Source organism: Stegodyphus dumicola, chromosome X2, assembly GCF_044657685.1.
Source record: "Stegodyphus dumicola isolate Sdum_Otavi_A_Nest chromosome X2, ASM4465768v1".
NCBI classification, from domain to species: Eukaryota; Metazoa; Arthropoda; class Arachnida; order Araneae; family Eresidae; genus Stegodyphus; species Stegodyphus dumicola.
In genome coordinates, this window is record NC_140781.1 from 43,528,786 (window position 1) to 43,551,562 (window position 22,777).

General features: G+C 33.3%; 1 protein-coding gene across 1 annotated transcript in view; it reads right to left on the minus strand.

The window, feature by feature from the left end:
- LOC118188829 (putative polypeptide N-acetylgalactosaminyltransferase 10) overlaps positions 1–22,777 on the minus strand; it is a 202,697-nt gene that overhangs the window by 33,601 nt on the left and 146,319 nt on the right. The window contains exons 5-6 of the mRNA XM_085808757.1: positions 6,850–7,038; positions 3,315–3,492 (exon numbers count right to left, since the gene is read on the minus strand). Of these exons, the coding sequence (XP_085664883.1) occupies positions 3,315–3,492; positions 6,850–7,038 (367 nt within the window). The remainder of the gene's footprint in view (positions 1–3,314; positions 3,493–6,849; positions 7,039–22,777) is intronic.

Consider the following 22,777-nt stretch of genomic DNA (forward strand, 5'->3'; position numbering starts at 1 on the left):
ATGATTGGACGAAACCGAAAAAGAACCAAAAATAAAAGAAATCAAGTTTGATTCCTAACCTCGTGGAGTTTTATCTTAATTTCAGAGACCATGTCAAATGAAGCAACGGTGGAGAATGTCTCAATAAAGGAAAATAAACTAAAGAAAATATTAGATATGAGCGAGATTGTTGTCTAGAGTAGAAGAGTATTAACTTTTCTTCCGTCGAATATTTTTATTGTTCAGGCTTCAGGCTTTTTGAAACAAAAGAAAAATATGTGGATAATCGACTAAGTAATAGAATTTCGATAGCGCATATAGGGACCATTCTTACTTTTTTTGTCACCTTTAACAGAAAAAGGAAATTGCTTTATTTGTTTGAATTCCTCATAGGTACAAATCCTATTCTGAAAGTAAACAAAAAGATATTTTTTTCATTCATGTGCATACATACATATATATAAATAATCTCTCTCTCTTTCTATATATATCTTTTTTTCTATCGTGGAAAGAAAATTATTTCTTCTCAACACACATTTCCCGAATATTAGAAGAAATATTGTATTCATCTAAATTGCATATAACTCTGGAACTGAATATAGAATAGAAATTAAATTTTTCTCCTTGAAGTTTCTTTTACAAAAAAGCAAAAGCTTGCTTTAGGCTTCGAAAATATTTGTTTCATTTTAAGTTAATTTCGAATTTGAGATTAAAAAAAAGTCACGAAAAGTAATGCAAAAATAATATTTATTTGCAAATCTCTGATGCAAAGCAAAACGAAAAGCATTGGTACCAATAAGTAATAAAGTTGGGCAGCACGGTTATGACTGTTATGACTATTGTTTCGCTATTAATCCCTAATTAATTTAGTATGATGCACCAAATCTATAAAAATTTTCATTTACTTAAAGAATTCTATTCATGTAAATTGAATTTTGGTGTAGATGCATTTTATTTCTTTTAAGATAGCAAGATAGTATTAGCATGTGAAAATAAGTTGAAGTAGGACTAACGTGCAAACAGTACAAATGGTGTTAGGGTGCAAAAAAATGCAAATTTCATATGATAATTCACTTTACTTCTGTATTAGCTGACACAAATTTAGATGAAACCCAATAAGAAGCTGGTATACTCTCTAATGTACAGTTTAGTAGGCATATGGAATGAATTTTTGAGACGAAGTACTATAAATTTTTCAAGTACGCTATTTTTGCGCAATTGCTGTTATTTAAGGAATTACGTTTTTTATACATGTATTTGTTATCATTCTGGGTGTACTCATAAAAGATTTTGGAGTTTTAGTTTTATACACTTTTTAATGTTATATTTCAGCACAGTGTTTTTTTTAATATATTTAGCTTTCTCTTACACGCTTAATTTGAACGTAAATAAAAACTGACGTGAAATAACTTATTTTTCTGAAAAATGTAAATATTAAATATATTCTATTTATTGTAAAGCATGCTACATTTAACAAGGAGTTACATAATTTAATTTTTTTACCCTGTCCCTCGCATGAAATTTAATCGAATAAATAATAGCAAACATTTCAAACATTTTTTTGTAATTTTAATTTCATGATATAGATATTATTTGTATGCCACAGCAGTTTTCACAGCGTATCAGTTGTTGAGCTCCTAACCAACTGCGCAGCATTTATTGACATATAACTTTTGAGTATCAACATTACAAAAGTATTCCTAGGAATTCTTAAACATTCTGCAGCGTAATTAATGTGCGATGCTTTTAGGAGGCACATAGCAACTTTTCCTTAATTGCCAACTATTTCTATATGTATTAATTGAAGATGAACTATGAGTATGAAAGTTTTCATTCTTATTCTGTACTTATTCCGTTCTATACAATTGACTCCTTTGCCTCTTGCAAATAAGATAAAGTCTTCAGAACAAAGATTTTACTTTCTAGTACAAGAAATAAAGCGATCTAAGGAATATTACTTCTGTAGTTTCCGACTGAAATGTAATAAAAGTTTTATACGTATAGAAATTTTTGAACTAAGCCCTTCAAATATATAATAGACGATGTATTCTTTGTTAATGCTCCAGTAGTTTAATTATTAATTTTTTTATAGACTCAAGTATGTTCTCTCAAATATGAGCAGGTGTTTCTCAATCTTTAGAATGAGAAACAAATGTAATGTCACTTATTTACACCAAAAAGTTAAATTAATTTCCTTAAAAGCTTCAGAAAAATAAGTCTGTTGTGTTATGAGTTTAAAGAATTCGAATATTTTCAAGCCTTTTGAATCGCAAACGTCGAAATTTATTTATTCAAAATAAGATCTACTGCTGTTTTAAATAAATACTTAAATACTAGTGGAAAAATTGCATGGTTTGCTGAATTATAGTGTGAATATACAACTAAATATTTCATAATTAAAGGTCACAGTAATAGTACTTTAAATGTATCTAGAATCTAAATTAAAACTCATAAACATAAACTTAATTGCATATAGATTTTCATATTGTACTGAAATTATAATGGGTTATCTCTTTTACGTACATCTGGAGATATCTTCTCATTTTATAAGGTAAAGCTACCAATTTTAGAAGTTGCATTTTATATTAAATTAACATAAAATTAAATAATATAAATAACCGTTATATTAATATAGCGATTTCTTTCGACTACATGTTTAATTCCAATGTACTGTGTTTGAGAATTTGTTTAAGTTTTTCATATTGATCTTAAATTTAAGCTTGTTTCCTTCCATGACAGGAGTAATAATAAACAAAAGCGAAAGGATGATAAAGTTTCTTTAGAAAAAATTACAAGGCAAAGAAGTTTTTAAAATTTTGTTTAAAGAAAATTATGTTTTTATTGTAAGAAAAGATTGAGTAATCTAAGTAATAAATGCTTTGTAAGAAAAGATAGAGTAATATAATTAACAAATAATTCGTAGGAAATGATGGAGTAATCTAATTAATGAATAATTTCTAAGAGAAGACAGAGTAATCTAATTAATAATGAAATTTAAATTACTTAAATAATTAAGTAATTTATAATAAAATAAGTGAGTTCAGAATTTCGCACCTAAGTGTTTGAAATTCATCATTTGAATACTTCTGAATTAGCATAAATAAATTGAGGCATATTCCTTTATATCAATTATTAAAGCAATTTAAATTAAAAAAGAATTAGTTTTTACCAAAACAACTTTATTTTCAGATTTATATTGTTTTACATCTACAGTGGTTAATAATCTTGATCTTGTAGGGACGTAAACTTTGCATACAAAAGAAGAAAACATATTAATAATTTATTTGAAACACTTAAACGGTCTAAATGAAAACAGGTGATCTAGCTGCACTTACTTGAATGGATCAGCCGGACGTTTTAAGTCTTCTGGCAGTAAAGGAAGTCTTTTATAGTAAAGTTCCCAGTCAAATGCCCCTCGGGCACCTTCATCTTGGGCACGATAAGCTAGAGTTTCGAAATCTATCACGTCAATAAAAGGACAAGTGACAGTTTTTCTGTCCAGTGCTATGGGTTCTGAGGAAAACATGTTAATTATTTAAGATATAAATGATTATTACTTAAAAATATTCCATAAAATCATTGTTTGGTACTATTCGGTTTTGAGGACCGTAAAAAATCGCCAAGCTTTTTTTGATGCCAGTGCTGCCAAAAATAATTGCGGCAATCCTAATGCAAGAAGGGAAGTATAATAGTAAATAACGATCTAAGTAAGATTGATGTTTTAATTTAGATGAAAGGTTAATTTCATATGATATTTTTATCATTATACGAATTTATCTCGTAATTTATACGAAAAAGGCTAAACATGACTGAATGGAAGCATAAGAGTAAATAACTATTTCAGATCATTATTATAATTTATATAAAAATTGCTAAACATAACTGAATGGATGCCTGCATCGCTATTTCGCTACCGAGTTATCGCTAAAGCATCGTTTCATTTCGTTCGTTGTTCAAACATAATTTTCTATAATGAATGATGCCTTTTCTTTGAAAAAATTCTCGGTAAAGTGCAAAATCGCCCACTTATTTGTTTGCCGCTTTTTGTAAGGGTAAAAACAATTGGATTTTTGTCAATTTTCTTTTACTTTTTAAGTTAAAATAGGTCAATGTGTACATAGATAAAGTCAAGGGTGTGCGCAGCGCCATTTCTGTGCAAATCTGGGATTTTTTTGAAGTCAAAATAGTCGATGTGTACATAGATACCGAATATGTGCAATTCTTAAAAACGCGTCAAGCAGTGGATGATTCTGCACTTTACTCCAAATTCTATTGCACACTTTTCGTCATGGGCAATTCCCAAATTGTTAAATCCATAGGATATCAAAAAAGAATTTAAAATATAAAAAAAGATTTAAAAATTAAACTAGTATTTCAATGGCGTCTTAAGAAATATAGAACTATATAAACTTACGCAATCTGAAATCAGCGCGTACGCTAGATTTGGCGCGCTGTTTAAATGGGCGCGTTTGCTAGATTTGGCGCTTTTGCGCATACATTTTCACTGCAATTTTTTTACGGTCCTCAAAACGGAATAGTACCCATTGTTTTTTATTAGCAGAATTTACAAATTCTCTATCAATGACAATATCTGTAATTCTTTCACTGCAACCGATTATAGTATGCAGCATGCGATATGCATTTGATGTTTAGGAGCAACAAGATGGTTTTACACACTTAAAAATTTATATATTAATTATAATAAAAAATTGAAATGTAATAAAGTCCCAAAACGTAAATGCGCCTACAACTCTATTTTAGCCGTGCTGGTTGAGCGCTTGTACGTGCCAGTAGTGTCAGAAGACGAAACTTAAATGGAAAGCTATTGAACTTTCCGACCAGAATCTCTATGAAATTTTTTGAAATAATCATACTTTCAAATTAAGCAATAAGTGCAAAATGCGGCATTTTTCAGTCCTCCATAAGAACCAGGACAGAATGTCTAAATTGTCGCCCATTGACAAGCGCTTTGTACGGAAATTGTTTACCTTGTTGGAAAACAAAAATTTATAACAATTGCCAGAAAATATAAGACCCCCATCAACTGCAGAAAATTGGCACAGCTTTTTGAGACAAGTGGTGCAAGTGAATGCAATATGACACTAATTTGCTAGGGTATGTATATCAAATTCCAGAAGGCGTGAAACATGAGTATCGCAGTTTGCTACTGCCCTTACACTGGCCTGGCTACTTTGGCAAGTGGGCCAAAGAAGCAAACAATTCAATTTTATATATATCCCAGCATTTAGTTATTTCATCATCTAAATGCTTCTTCCATTATAAATATAAAGTTTACTGTGTGTGACATGCGTACCACTTCCAACTGTGAATCTGTTACCGTCATTACGTTAATATTCCTTGCACTCCTGCCTTTTTCTAAACACATTACATTGCTGATGACTGATATATGTAAATGATACGCGCAGTTTTATACTGGGGTATGCAATCTCTGATAGAATGCCTCAAACCTCAGAAATATCAGGAAATGTCACACTTTGCGTCTCTTATTTTATTCACATGCTTGATCAACTTTGACTGTTTCGTTAAAATTGTCATTGGAAATTCCAATAATTTGTTAAATGTTCAGCGGTGTCTGTAAAACTGTGAAAGACATTTTTTAAAGTCTGTAAGTAACAGTAGCTCTCAAAGTATCAATAAACAATGTTTTACAGTAATTAAGGAGAAACTATTTTCTGAGTAAAACTGCTTAAGTTCTCTAAATTTCTATTGATCTAAAGTCTAAGTAATGTTCATTCAGATTCATATGAACTCAAAGATTTTGTTTCCTTTTAACAACTTAATTGTTTCTCAGTTCTGCTCTTGTACTGCTGCCAAGTGAATCTAATGCGCGTAAAATATAAGGCGCAAAATTAAAAATCTATCCAGTACTGCTTTCAGATGAAAAAAATATTAGTAATGTTTCAATTTCGCCTTAGATTAATTGGTAACTGTACGGATCACTTCCGCATACGATTTTCTTTTTTTACCCAGAATTGAACCTAATATGTGAATAACTGCATTTGAATAAACTTTCTTCAGGAAAATTTCTTTTTTTCTGTTGCAGGTACGTTAAGCTATATAATAAATTTGAATCCTCTAAGATTTGCTCTTCTAAGAAATTTAAATGTTTTACTTATTTTTAACAAGCCGTGAAGCTTCTTTTCACAGAATAAAAATTAACTAATCTTCAATAGATTTTAAATTAACTCAAAATTTGCCTGAATAGGACAATTTCAAGTGTTATTTAAAGCGATTTGGACTTGCTCCAAGCACTTTGTGCAGCTGCGGCAGCGGCGATAAAGATGCCAATAAATATTCTTATTGAGAAACGTTCAGCAGAGGAAGATTCTTTAGATTAGTTTAAGGCACCGAATCTGAATCTTGCCATCAAATTTTTCTGAAGGAAAAATTCAATCAAATTTTTCTTCTTTTAGAAACTAAAAGATATATTTCCGTTTTTCAGAATTTCATTCTTAATTCACATTTTTAAGTTTTAAATTTTTATTTAAATCTTCTTCGACTTTTTTGGTAATGTTACTGTGTTTTATTTATTTATTCGTTGAGTTAGTACCACAAGTTACTTGCGTAAGCATCTTGGTATACTTTGTACACAAGCAGAGATAGAGTTAACAAAAATAAATAAATAATTAATACTTCAGAGCAATAAAATATAAGTGTTTTTAAAAAGTCTGTTCATACACTACAGGACAATTAAACAATTAATCTAGAAACAATTCAAAGAAATTAACTAAAGGCAGCTATTGTATAAATTAAAAGTAATAGCAGTACAGTAAATTTATGATGAAATGAATCTTATTAAAAAAAAAAAAAAAAAAAAAAAAAAAAAAAAAAAAAAGACGACAAACTTACCAAGTAAAGGTGGCAACCAGTTCACATTTGTTTCGGTATGGGAATCCAGAAATAGGAGAATTTCCCCTTTTGCAGCTTTAGCTCCTATTAATCTCGCTCGTATCAGACCTTCTCTTTTGGTTGCTCTAATAACATGCACATTTGAGAAATGTTTCTGAACGTATTCATCTAAAGCTGTTTTCAACTGCACTGGAACAAATGAAATTAAAGTGAGTTTATTTTGGGGATCATGTGAGTTTATTAAACACATTTTTGGGGATATGCAATATAAATGTGATTTTTATTAGCTTTGGAAATACTTATAAACTTCTAAAACCGTATATTTATACTTTATTATTAAAGTACTGACGGTAGTTACACATTTCGCTTATTAAGTTCTAGATAAAATACTTTCGAAGGTCTTAGAGAAAATGCTTTTGTATCTTGCAGTTTCATCATATATCTTGCAGTTTAAAAAAAGTAAGTCTATTAGAAAATGCTGTTTCAGTAGGAATCAAATCCACTTGGTTGCTTCATCAGTTGAAAATATCAATATTTTACACTAACTTTGATATAATGTTATAGGAGAAAAGTATAAGGCTTTTCCAAAATTTTAATATTAAAATAAGCTATTATACATATTGGGTATTTAAGATTTTAAAGCTTATGGCTATTGCTTGAATACAGTTTTTAATACCATCAATATGTAAACTGGAATAAATGAAATAATTATGATTTCCTTCTAGAAAAATGATTGCGAAATGTTTATCCACAAATCCTTTTGAGATTTATTTTGTATTTCTTTTTAGATGCATCTGCGGTCTTCTTTTAATCTTTAGATATTTCTAGCTTTTTAATGCGACATTTCTAGCTTTGTGATGCTTTGTAATGCTAATTCCTCATTTTACCTTCGAGAGCTTTTGTTTTATGTTGCTCTTTAATATTTTTTATTAAACAGAATTTGAGTTTTAATTGCTAATTTTTTGTCTTAATTTTGGAAAAGGCTTAGTATTTTTATAACTTTTCACTTATCAGTTTCACACATTCACTTGTTTCACCATAAAGATTAAATTAATAAAACTTTGATATTGCTCAGATACATAAATCTGTTATTATAGTAGATCTGATATACAGGGTGATTCAGAATTCATCGTCAATATTTGGTGGGGAGGTAGGGAATAGGAAAAGAAGGAGATTTCACATAGGAAAGTATGGGCGCAGACGAACGCATGGTGGTGTAGAGGGCGCTGTGTGTACACAACTTGCATACATAAGCATAGCTGTTTGACGTGTGCAGCCAGTCGTCATTCGACTAGGTGACTTTGCAGAAGTAACATGAACCGGTATACGTGGAATGAACTTACAGATATGCATGTAAATGCCAGGCATATTCCAGAAGGTCCGGTTGTCCATGCAACGCCATTGTGAGTCATGCATTCTAGCACATGGTCAGCAGTTCGAGCACCTCTGGTATGTCTGTAAAACCGATGCAAAGAAATGTTACTTGTAAGATAATAAATGTTTTTTTCTTTACTACTTCCTTTTGATGTGTTCTTTCCATCATTGAACTGGGGTCATTTTGTCCTACTACATCGCATATGAGCCCATGCATTCCTACGTGAAATCTCCTTCTTTTCCTATTCCCTACCTCCCCACCAAAAATTTATGATGAATTCTGAATCACCCTGTATAGATGGATATATAGATCTGATATAGTATATATTCTGCTCTATGACTTTTCGTGATCTATATCTTCGTGGTTCATTTAGAAATATGATCCATTATTCTATCAACTCAGACATATTGATTGATCCATTAAGTGAATTTAAAATATTTATTTATTTAAAAAAACAGTAGGATATGCCATATAATTTACAGAAACAGTTTCATTCCTCTATTCAGCGTTTTACTGAAAAGCATATTTCTCAAACGTTACAGATTTTTCTTGTTGCAGAACTGCGTTGTCATGGAATAGATCTTGAGAGGTTATGGTTACATAGGTACAGGCAATATTTCCCAGTGATTTTCAATGAATGAGACGCAATGAGATGTTCCATGGCTAACATGGGTTCCAGGCATAATAGAATTTTATAAATATTTCTCTGTTACATTTCTCTGGAGCTATCTGAAGTGTTAAGTGCGTTAACAACATTGGAATAGTAAAGAACGTAGGATAACATTACAGGAAATAGTAGCAGCTATATCAATAAAGTGTGTAGAGACATTAGATGGTTTTTGGGAGCAGGCAAGATGGATAATTAGGAATCGAACTACCTAGGAATCGATTTAGAATTGAACTAGGAACCGAATTAGGAATCGATTTCCTTCGCGAGGAATCGAACCATGGACCTCTGGAATACCGGCCCAGCGTGCAGAACCACTACACCACGAAGACACGCTTGGAAGGCGGGAGAATACCTTATAAGTGCTTAAAGGGCGATGGAAAATCTGCATGATGGTGGAATGTTGGACAAGTGCCGAAAGAAAGTGAGGAAAATATATTTTTGGGGAAAAACAGAAGTTGAAAAGAAAAATACAACTGATATGCTAAATAACAGTATATATCCTATTGTTTTGTAAACTAACTAAATACTTGAGTTAAATTTCTTCCTGTAGGTTTCCGCCTCAAAATATTCAAATTCCTGTGGCTCATGCTATAAGCCCAAAGAGTCTTTTAAGAATCCTTCATAAGAAGATATTTGATTTTCTAAATAAGTTGATATAATACGATGCTTTCACTTAAATATGCTAAGCTGATATGCATATATTGATTCTCAGCACATTTAAAATTTTTCACATTTAATATTTCTACTCAATACCTTCATTTCAAATTTTGACAAGTGTGCTTTCGTGTTCAAAAAACACTTTCGTAGAAAGAATTTCGTGAAAGCACCGATCTCCTTAAGCAGATAGCCTTATAGCGCTTTGCGCCAATGAAATAATCAGATCCAATTCAAGCATATACTACGAGGAAGAATTTTTTCATGTGTAAGGAGTAATCACATTTCGTCGTACCCACCCTTGTGAACGTTAGAGAATTTAGTAAGAGGAAAAATCTGTGGGTCGAATTCTGTCTAACAGGCAGCTGATAGTTTCCTGCTTTAAAAAGCTTAATAATCTCTAAATATGAATCTCATAATTGGGAGAAATTTAAAAAAAGATATGTTTTTAAAAGACCATTTTAATGATAAAATATTGATTAATTGATTGAGATAGCATATAGTAAAGTTTCAGTTTTTGTACCAATAAAAATATCTTTTTATCTTTTTTTATGTTCGTTTTGAGGCAGTTTCATAATTTTAAATAAAACATTTCTTTTTTATGTAATGAAAAATATAACGTAGCAGAAAAGAAGATATTCATATTTAGAATATAGTTCATATAAATCAGGAGAAAATATTTGCATCCCAAGAGGAAAGTATTCGGAATCGTGTGAATAATTAATACCAAAACTAAGCAAAGCAAAAAAAAAAAAGTATTTGTAGTATAAGATTGTGCTTTTTTGACATTCTAATAACCACTCACGTAGTTTAAAAAACTAATTTAAAATGATAAGAAATAACTGATAGTTTAGTCAAGAAAAAGTTTTAATTTTCGTGCAAACTTTAAATTCGGCTGATCATAGCAAAAAGAAATTGCTAGTGGCAGGGGTTAAACAGCCAAATTCGTATGAAAAGAATGTTCTCTTTTACTTAAGTAACCATGTAAGGATCTTAAGTTTTACTAACGTTTATTTTATTTTAAATCTTTACTGTCACTTCTTATTTTCTACTTCCGGCCAGAATTAAACGCTTTAACTTATTTATGCAAATTGCCTTGCTAACGCCAAGTACTTAAGTTGTGGCTTTTTGCCAAGCAAGAGAGAGGAAGCAGTTAGTCGAAGCAGGCCGCTTACCTAAGAAGTTTTACCCAGTTGCTGGTTGCCTTCCAGGCCAGAGGTTTAATCCTCTTGATAACTTTAAACGTATTGTTGTGTTCACAGTTCTCTGTACTACATACGGCTTCCTGTTAATATAAGGCCAATCTTCCACGTTTATTTTTTTAAAGTTAAATTAGAGTTTAGTTTTATTTTTATACTTTTACGTTTTGACCCCAAGTAGCGGGTCTGTGTATTTCCGAAGTACGGAAGTTATTGTAAATAGAGAAAAATAAAGGGTTTTGTATACCCTTCTTGTGTATCCTGTCTACTTCCCACAATTGTTGAACATAGCTTTAGTAAGCTCTCTGTTCCGAGTCAGGTCCTTGCATGTTCCCGAAGAAGGTTAGACGGAACATTGAACCCGATAGTGGCGCCCAACGAAGAAGAATAACCATGACCGAGTTTCAAGAAGAACCTGTGCTGCCTGCAGAAGCGGCTCAGAATCCAGAAATGCCAGCTGCCGCCCTGGAAGGATTTGGTTACATCGTCCAGACCATGCGCGCTTCGATGAAACCAGAAGCAACATTTAATGGAAACTCACCGGTAACCAGTTTTTTGGAAAAATTGGATGACCACTTCATGCTCTACCCCGTGCACGAATTTCAAAAAGTTACCTTAGCTACCAGCGCTTTGAGGGGCCAAGCGCTTAACTGGTTCAAGTGTATAGGCAGAAGTCTCTTGGGTCAAACAGGAAGTCCCACCTATACTTACGAAAATTTCAAGACTGCCCTACTAAAAGCCTTCCCTGTTGTAAGGGATCGTGCGAAATTAGAAACGGAACTCTTTAGTATATATCAACAAAGAATCGAAAACCTCTCAAGCTTTATTTTAAGAAAAATTCACGTCTTCAAACTCTTGTATGGAAACCGTCCGGATCCTGAGATAATTCAAGTGATTTTGCCGAGGTTACTGCCCCAAGTGCAAGACTTTATTGAATTAAGAAATCCGACTACACTGGAAAAGTTATTTGAGCTAGCAATCCAGTTTGAAAGTAGAACGGCGGACGTTGAAAGAAGACGCCAATATCAACAGCGGAACCAATTTGGTGCGCCAAGACTACAGCAAACTCAAGCACACGGCTACGGAAGCAAAGCGAATCAGTGGGCAAGGAAACCCGAGCATTCAAAAACAGCCGGCGAACGTCGACAGTTCAATAGCAATCCAGGAAAAAAGTCTCAAGGCCAGTGGAAAAAGAAGGAAAGCACGGAAATGAAAAATAATTTAAACTAAAACGGATTTCTGCTGACGAGAGGGTGCGGAAATCAGAAGGCCACGAAAACCCCTCTTCCTTCAAGTTAAATACAGTAATGGTGAAAAATTTGACTCTTCCGAAGATTGAAGTGTTGGTGAATAATATCCCAGCCACCGCACTCCTGGATACAGGCGCGCAGTGTTCCTGTGTGGCAGAAAATTTTTTTAGGAAGTATTTTCGGAAATACCGCATATATAATTGGGATAATACGACAGTGTTAGCGAGCGCAAGGAGAACTATGTAAGTGTATAGGTAAAGTACCGCTATATGTCCGTATCAAGGACGAACAAGTAAAGGTGATGTTTTTTATAGTAAAGAATCTGCAAGAACATATAATCTTAGGAATAGATTTTCTTTCAGAAGCATAAGCAACGCTGGATTTTAATGAAGCGTCCCTTAAGCTGACAATGAAACCAGTTCGTGCAGAAAAGGCTGAACCGCCGATGTTAAATCTTGACCACCTGCCTAATGACGAGCAAGGAAGAATCCGACAAGTGGTAAGTGAATTTGCTTCGTTATTTAGTGATATTCCAGGATTTACTCAGGTTACTAACCATAGTATTGACACCGGAGATTCAATGCCAGTTCGCCACAAAGCATACCGGTATGATAAGAATAAGGAAAAAATTATAGAATGGCATATCACCGATATGCTACGTAAAAAGATCATAACGCCCATCTCAAGTAGTTATGCTAGCCCAGTGGTTTTATGTAAGAAAAATAATGACTATCCTTTGACACATCCAAAAAGGTGGAGATTCGCAATCGATTACCGTAAATTAAACTCCATAACTAAATATCCGGTATATCCGTTACCTATTATTGAGGAGATTCTAAGGAACATAACATCCACCAAATATATGACGACTTTAGACTTGACGACTGGTTATTTTCAAATAGGGCTTAGGCCTGAGGACGTGCCTAAGACTGCTTTTAGAACCTAGTCTGGCACTTATGCATTTTCGCGTATGCCGTTTGGCCTTTCCGTGGCGCCGGCAACATTTCAGCGATGTATGGACATTGTGTTAAGACCTATTCTTGGAAAGTCCACATTTATCTATTTAGACGATATCATTATTACTAGTGATAATCTCGACCAACATGTACAGGATTTAAGACAGGTGTTTTCTTTATTAAATGAGGCCGGTCTAAAAGTTAATGTCGAAAAGTGCAAATTTGCAGCCCCTGAATTAAAATATTTAGGTTACAAAATATCTCAGAAAGGAATAGAGACAGACGAATCAAAAATAATCGCTGTACAAAAGTATCCGACTCCAAACACGACGAAGAAGCTCTCTTCTTTTCTAGGACTTTGTTCATATTATAGGTCCTTTATAAAAGATTTTGCAGCTATCGCTGAGCCATTGTTAAAATTAAAAAGGAAAAAGGCAAGATTCTCCTGGACGGCCGAAGCCAATAGTGCTTTCGAAAAATTAAAACAAGCATTAACGCAAGCCCCTGTGTTGAAATTTCCTGAAAAGGATGAAAATTTAGAAATTTCAGCGGATGCTTCGGATTATGTGGTAGGAGCGGTACTTTCGCAAAATCAGCAGCCCGTGGCATTTTTTAGCCGAACTTTAAATCAAACACAAAGAAACTATTCCGCGACCGAGAGAGAGGCACTTGCAGTTTTGTTAGCAGTGCAAAAGTTCCGAGTCTATTTTGGAAAGGCGCCGATAACAGTATACTCTGATCATGCGGCGGTAACTAGATTGTACTCAGGGAAAAATTTATCCCCAAGGTTAATAAGATGGGCACTCAAGCTGCAAGAATATAATCTGGTAATCAAGCATACCCCCGGAAAGGAAAATATCGTAGCAGATGCCCTATCACGAATTAAATTAGACGAACAGGGTAATACCGTAAAAGTTGCAATACTTACAGCGTGTACAATAAATTCCTGAGAAACTGTAATAACAGAACTGGGTAAGGATCCTGAGTTTGGAAGCATTTATGAGTATTTAAAGGATCCTGAAAATTTTAGCCACCAAGATATTGTGGCGATAAGAAATAGGGCGACCCATTACGAACTAATAGATGGTCTATTATTTTATACAAAAACTACGAATTCCAACAACGAATTTCGACCTGTTATCCCAGCTAGTCTTAGATTAAATATCCTGCAGGAGCTCCATGACAGCCCTTTAGCTTCTCATGCTGGTATTCGAAAAACTATCCAACGCGTACGCGAGGCAGTCTATTTTCCTGAACTGCAAAAGTTAACAAGGGCGTATGTCCAGTCCTGCCCAACATGTCAAGCAGTTAATTATATTAATTTCCGCCCGGCCGGGTTTCTAAATAGTATTAAATCCGAATTTCCAAATGAAATAATTGGCATCGATTTATTGGGCCCTTTCCCAAAAAGTCAGTTAAATAAAAGTCGCTATCTCCTTGTTATGGTTGATCATTTTAGTAAGTGGACCGAAATTGTTCCCTTAAAACGAGCCTCCGCGAAATTAGTTACTGATTCTATTTTAAATAAATATATTTTAAAATACGGGGCGCCCCTAAAAGTTATATCGGATAATGGTCCTCAATTTGTAAGTAATATATTTGAAGACATGTGCCAAAAACTGGGCATACGTCATTTAAAAATGGTCCCGTATCGGCCGCAATCAAATATAGCGGAACGGGTCAATAGAAATATAGTGAAAATTATCCGTAGTTATGTTAAAAATTTTCATAAAAGCTGGGATAACTATGTCAATGAATTTGCTTTCGCCCTTAGGACCGCAAAACATGATACAACGGGCAAAACTCCTGCTGAGTTATTTTTGGGCAGAAAGATTATAACGCCGTTAGATAAATTATTTTATGTGCAACAAAGAGCCCCAGAATTTAAAATGGGTGATATAGAAAAACTAATTAAGGAAGCAAAGGAGAATACTGAAGTAGCACAGAGAAAATAAAAATTATATTATGACTTGAAACGACGGGGAGTAACTTATAAAGTAGGGGATGAAGTTTTAAAAATTAAGCATTCACTTTCTTCAGCACCAGAAGATAAAACTGCCAAATTTTTTCCACGATTTGAGGGACCATATGTTATAGAGAAAATAACTCACGCTGTAGTAGTGTTAAAAGCTAGAAATGGTGAAACTTGCTCCGCAAACATTGATCAAATCAAACCTTACTATGATCGTAATAAAATGAAAATTTTTAAAGATCTTTTGCAGGATCCGGCACGGCAGACACCGCAGGCACAAGCTCCAGAGGTGGAAAAACGACAATTACAAGGGCAAGCCATTAAGAGGCAGGAGCAAGTGAAAAGAAAGTTTCCCCGCGGAAAAATTGAAGGTAGCAAGAAAAAGAAGCCGTTCCACCGTCCAGAAAAGAGAGTTCACGAACACCCCCAGAATGAAGAAGGGAGAAGGACGACGTATGCAAAGAGAGCCAGGAGAAATAACGGCAACTATAACCCGGCTTTAAAACGGAAGATCTACTCATCCGACAGGACTCTCCGCAGCAAATGTCGCCGAACTGCGGAAGGGCCATCAGCGGCGGAGGAAAAGTTACAAGGAAAATTTGAACGGCCAGCAACGAGGTCCAAGCAGGAACACGAAAGAAGGTTCCCGGTTCCGCCAAGACCAGCTGCCATCAAACGACCAAGACCACAGGCAGAAGCGAAAAAGAAGGTACTCAAGGGTGACCGAACTGGAGAAAAAAGAAAGCATCTAGAGGAAGGCACTGAAGGGCGAGCCCGTACAAGAAGGAGGATAAATCAAACAATTATCTGCACTATCTTTAAGGACTGGGCCCAGAAAAGAATGTCCGAATATCACAAAGATAAGTAAAATTTTATGTTACTTTGCAAACTTAAGTTAATCTTTCATTCTTACTGCAAGTGGCTGATTTCAAGAAGTTTTACCTCATGCGAGGTCTACCTTTATCGCCAAAAGGGCGAGAAATGAGTTGTTACCGATTTTGGTATTACGTTTTTCAATTACTCGCGCGTAAAACTAAAGTTGATGTATAATAGCGTTGTGTAAAGACTTAAAATATTGTAAAAAGTTATTGTATAAATATTATTTAAAACATTCTGGCAAGAAAGAAGTTTTAGTCTGAAAGACTTTTTGAAATGTATTATTTCAATGTAGAAAGAATTGGCACTTGCTTTGAAAAGAATAGAAGTTAACAATGTACTACTAATGTATGTTTTCAAATGTATAAAATTAACGGCATATGTTCTTATATACAATGTGAACTGTTATTTTAAATGTTAAGAAATACCGTGATATGGTAAAAGTGAAAGTAATGTTAAAATTTGTTTTATTCGTGTGACTGTAAAAAGACTAAATCATGGTGAATATGTGTTAAAGGTTGAATGATGGAGTTAGGCTCTCTGACGCTACACTTCAGAGTTAGCCACTTTCAGAATAGTACCTCAGGGTTTAGAGTTGAAATTAGGGTGTGTTACGAGGTCTTGGTATGTTGAATTTTAACACGTTAGTGTTTTGATTGTAGGAGGAAGTGTTGAACACATAGACATAAACACATTCATGTTTGGTGTTCTTTTACAACACATGTCAGAGAGCACGGGGAGAGATAATTAAAATAGTCATGAATGAAATAAGAATGTTAAGAGAAATATAATTATACATGTTACTTGCCATTTCATTGTGTAACATTTCATTAAACTAGTTTTCCTTCCAGATCTCTGGAAGGAACCAGATTTGAATAAAAGCTCCTGTTTAGATGCAGTACAGATGAAAAACATTGTGTGTCCTGGGAGCTGCTATTGTAAAAACAAATTTCTTTCTTTTAAATTTCTAGTTTCTAGCGAAAAATGTTTGTAAAAGATTGGCCTCGCGTTAGAGTCTAGAGCTAAAAGTTTTCAACAAGGTCGTTTTAGACCTCAGTTTCAAACTAATTAACTCTGGCGGGAAGTATGTAAGGATCTTAAGTTTTACTAACGTTTATTTTATTTTAAATCTTTACTATCACTTCTTATTTTCTACTTCCGGCCAGAATTATAAGCGTTGAAGTTTTTATGCAAAGTTTGTCTGGCGAACGCCAAGTACTTAAGTTGTGGCTTTTTGCCAAGCAAGAGAGAGGAAGCAGTTAGTCGAAGCAGGCCGCTTACCTTAGAAGTTTACTCAGTTGCTGGTTGCCGTCCAGGCCAGAGGTTTTAATCCTCTTGATAATTTTTAAACGTATTGTAGTGTTCACAGTTCTCTGTACTACATACGCTTCCTGTTAATATAAGGCCAATCTTCCACGTTTATTATTTTAAAGTTAAATTAGAGTTTAGTTTTATTTTTATACTTTTACGTTTTGACCCCAAGTAGCGGGTCTGTGTATTTCCGAAGTACGGAAGTTATTGTAAATAGAGAAAAATAAAGGGTTTTGTATACCCTCCTTGTGTATCCTGTCTACTTCCCACAATTGTTGAACATAGCTTTAGTAAGCTCTCTGTTCCGAGTCAGGTCCTTGCATGTTCCCGAAGTAGGTTAGACGGAACATTGAACCTGATAACCAGACGTTCTAGAGTATGCGGAATAATCTCGCATTTCGATGCAGCATGCAGCTTGAGGTTATGTCTCGGAAAATGGCCCGCCATATATAAATATTCTCGGATTTTGTAAATGTATTTGATATGAGTTAAGTTCATGAAAATCTTTTTGCAGTATCAGAAATGTATTCAGTAATAAAATAACAGTGCTTCTTGGGTACCCTTTTAAGGAATTCGCGATGACCTCAAAGATTGGTTTGTGAAAGAGTTTCTGGAGTTCTGTACAAAAGAATTTCATTTTTGGAAATGGCATTGAAATTGAATTAACTGTAGAATTTAAAATAAATCAACGTTAGAAAGTACTGCAGAATGCAAATATGCAAAGAAAGGCATAATTCCCCAAAAATATCTTGACGACGGACGACAGATTAGTTTATGAAATATTTCGTTAAAATTGTATATGAAACACCCGAAAAATTAAAAAAAATCCAAGTATAAAATTGAAATTAGGCGAAACAGTGAGATTTTACCCATAATCAGGAAAATTATGTTTCGTTTTTTAGGTCTGCATAACTGAACTTTACTGGGAACAGGAGTGTATAATTTAATCTCTCATGGTGACCACCTCTAAAAATGGAAATTACTTGAAAGAACATAAATAAGCATTAATACTGAACATCACTAACAGTCATATTCTCCAAGATAACGCTTCAAGCTCAGTGGCATTTTTATAGTCACTAAGATTATTTTCTCCTGCATTTGGCTTTGAAAAGTGTCTCACCAATGGACAAGTTGTTAAGATCGATGAATACTGAGTGTTTGACCTCAACTTGATTCCAGGCGAACAAGTTCTCATGTATAACGTTTTTCTCTTAGAAGTTTTCCCTTAGTCAGTTTCTCTTAGAAAGCCTTCCATGAACTTATCGTTTCCCTTAAGCAAGTAGCCTTTGTGTGATTTGTCAAATTTAAATAACCGATGAGCCAACGTTCTAATTCCGCTTAGAGGACCTTGAAAGAGAAACTAGTTCGTATTCACATTTAACATCGGAAGGGGTATGCGAAAACTAATCACGCAGCCAGCCCGTTCGTGTGGGATCGAATCAAGATCTGATTCCCAGACTATGGAACACTGGTATAAGACTTAAATTTAAATCTTGGTGACCGGGCTGGCTGCCTAGGAATTTTTGATACCCCACATATAACGGTGAATAGGAGCCAACTTTCTTAAAATGTCATCGACGAAGGCATTCCTTCTTTAAACTAAGGGGTTTGATTACCTTTATTATGACTGTGGCAAAGCACTTAAGGAGGCCTAAGGGGAGCAAGCCTTCGTGGAAGACATTTTGGCAGAAACTGGCTCGTAATCACATTACACATTCGGAAATCCATATTTAATATATATAACACTAGAGATAAACTAACATAACTAATGTGTAAGGTGGACAAAATCATAGGTAATACACTAGGGATATCTGCTTAAAGGAAGGGATTCTCCGTGGGCGATTTTATGAAGGAAACTTAATTGTATCCGTGTTAAACATGGTAAAAACAACGGGTAACTTCCATGTAGCCAACCCATTCACAGGGATATGAACCCGGTCGGAATACTAGTGTTCAAAATCTAACTATGCTGCCAGTGATGAACCTTTTTAAGATTAGATAAAAGAACATCTAAGGTACGCAAATTTAGTGGTAAAATATTTCTTAATATTTATACATTAACATGAATTTAATGTCTACTTATTAAAGTGTTTTCGTTTGAACAATCAAAGCTTCAATATCCTAAGTTAAGTAAATTTACTGCGAGCTAAAACTTAATCGATGAAACTGAGGCTTTGTATTTGTTTCACGATTCAAATAATAAAATTAATTGCTAATCTTACATTCATCACCTTTTCTCATTCCAAACTGCATTGAATGCATCAAATAATCCCGGAAATAGAAAGCATATAACATGATGAAATTCAGCTATAACTTCCATTTTATTCTAAATACAGTTATCTATTTGTTTAAGATGTTAATAAAACAAACTCAGGGTTTCCTTGAAAGATGTATTTACTTAAATAATTTAAGATTTTTGCTTCGTCAAACTAATTTAATAATATTGGGATCTTTTTTTTTAGCGCATCATCTCTATATTTGCCAAACAGTTACATTAGAGTTGAATGCTATGAGACGATAACATCTTGCATGCAAACATCTCACTGTCGTTTACTCATAAGGTCGAATAAATTAAGTAATGTTACTCGAGATTAACTGGATGTTTTTTATTAAGTTATTAGAAAAGCTAATTCTTTTATTAAGATGTTTTCCACGTCAGACGCTTGGATTATCTTAGAAAAAATGCAGAAAGTCTTTACTAATTTGATAAAGAGGTTGCTTATATTGAGAACTGCGAAATTTATTTGAAATTATTTTTCACTAGAAAATGTAAAATGGATTGCTGGTCGATAAGATTTAAATAAATTTTACACGTTTATGATAATTAATGTTACCATTTTTATGATTATATTTTTTAATTTAACACAAGCATTATTCACTGCTATGGTAAATATTTCATATCAGTAGAATTTATTTCCGTTTTATTATAAATAAAATAGTATTTATATTATATTATTGATATAAAATAACTCAGGTAGCCTAAAAAGGATACCTTAATTATTTACTCAAAATAAAGAGAATAAAACGTAAATTTTACATTTATCCTAGACTTGCATACATAACCAAAAAGGGATTTTTAATATTTTAGTAAGCACTGGAAATATTACTTCCGTAATGTCTTTGGGTATAAAATTATATTTTCTGTGTTATAAATTGAATAACGCGAAAAAACAACTGTTGAAGTTTGCTTGCTTATCAATTAGAAAAGTGATTCTGGTTTCAATTCATCCGAAGGCAAAGTTTTTCTACCTCATTAAAGAGCCCAGGCAAAAATTATAAAAATTCCTGCGAAATGAAATCCCGTAGATACTATGCATAGAATGATGCATAATGATAAAATAATCCTCCCCAATTAACAAAAAGCGTTACAGATTTCTCAGATTTTAAAAAAGTCATGGACGGCATGAATTTCGCAAAATAATGATGAATGAAGTATATCCGAGTAAGTTATTCATACTTTCCAGTGAATTTTCTTTAAGTCTGAAACACCAGTTGCTATAACGAGTAAAAATGCAATTTCGATCTGAGCAGCCAAGTATGTCTGGTAGTATCACATAGTAGCAAAGTAAATCTCTACTTTGAATCTTTGCTTCACCATTTTGAGTAAATGAAACAATTATAATGATAACTATACAATGGACATTCAGCTAGATTATGGCTTTAAAACACGAATTTAGTATCAGCTAAGCAAGGAATTCAATTCTAAAAATTTTGATTTAAGATCACCATATTTTTATTACTCTATTTTTCATAATTTTTATTCTTTCCTGTTTATTCTTTATTTCCAAGAGAAACATTATATCTCTATAAAAATAATAGTTAAATAATTGATGAAGAAGAATGATAATCATGTTAGTGTATAAAAAACTAAGACATAATAGTGCGTAAGGAATTAAAGCCTTTATAGTGTAATAATCAGCACGCCTTATCTTATAAGTCTCTTCTGTGCCCTCGTATTGTTTAGTTCAACTATTTCTTACTTCCAAACTCACATCTTCTCTTCACCTGGTACCAGAATTAAAATAGTTCGTCATCAGACTTGGATTGATGAATTGAGGTTGGTTCGAACATTATTCATCACCACGCCTGGAATGGTCAAATGAGGGTCGTTAGCTTTCCTTCTAGCCGCCTATAGGTGCAGAAAAGTACGAAATAAAAGGCATTCTTTCTATGTAATCTTAAAGTATGACCACCAGCAATCCATCTGGTAATTCGAAGTTTGCAAATTCTAGTCTCACAAAAGTCAAGATCAATTTTACTTTGATTCCTTGTTCCAGACATTCGACTCCTTTTGCTTGCCCTTGTTATTGATGTTTCTTTCCTACGCTTAAAATTTAGGGTTTTTTAATCATTTGTAATTTAAGACGTATTACTTTTTATAGTCGTACACAGCGGTAAAAGAGTTTTAACTCAGTTAAATTTCGACTCGGAAAAGTTCTAGTTGATAGTTTTGCAGGTTCGTGTTTTCCTCTGGAGCCTGGAATATTTATTAGTGCCATAAATAATTAATATGTCAACCTAAAATTGTCTGAAAGGCTAGCAGTATTTGTTTCTTCTTGTAGTCTCTAGTGCGATAAAATGGGTTTTAATTTGGATTTTTCAATTTCATACTTTTCATTTAGTAGATCTAAATTTAAATACATTCCAGGTAGATTTCCCTTGTATGCTTTATATTATTCAAATAACCTAACCTAACTTTTAAATACATTATTTTACAAGTATCGGAGTAGTTTTTAAAGGCAAAACTCTGCAATATCTAACAGCTAACATCAAGTGAGAGAGTAATTGATATTACATTTTTGAAACTTGTGCGACTTGCTTTATTAATTTCGAAATTCTTCTCGAAAACTGCTCTTAGAACCAACTATAAAAAATAATAAAATTGGAGGATTAGGAAATTACTTTGTTTCACTTCCGGGGTAATGAAATATCTTTTCATTGATCCTTGGACGAACTAAAGAAAGCTGTTATAAAGGCAATTTTTTTTACCATTGGTGTTGAATGATGGATTATTTCTTAGCTTTCAAGGGAAAACATGTCAGACTTCACAAACATTAATCACAACTAAGAGCTAACTTTGCGCAAATAATTAGAGGAACACAACTAAAATATCTTTCTGTTTTAAATCTACCTCTTAATTAATTAGCAATGAAAGTAATGAGGTGAAAATAAGGCTGAGAGTAAACAAGAAGTAATCTAGATGTTTTTGTAACTTATTATTCTATAATATATAATTTTATATCACAGTGAAATATTTATTACGTTAAAGTATCCACAGGTGTATAATTATAATTTAAGTTTAAGAAAGAAGAATAAATTTAAGGAACTGAAGTAAACGTTTAGATTAAGTAAACTGAAAACAATTTTTCTTGAAATCAGGCAGCATAACTGTGGAAACTTTCTATAATAGAAAGCTTAAGAAAATTAACCAACTAAACAGTACCTATTCAATTTAAAGGAGATAAGTAGACACTTTTCGCAATTCCCCCGTTTAAGACTAAATTAAATAATTTTAGGTCTATTAACATTGCTTTACTTGAGAGCTATGTACTCCGAAGAGTGAGATTTCGTATTATGTAAATAAAATCATAATATGACTATTAGGATATCAATTCTCACGGATGCATGCGCTAACAGAAAACTGACTTCAGGCTAAAGCATTTTT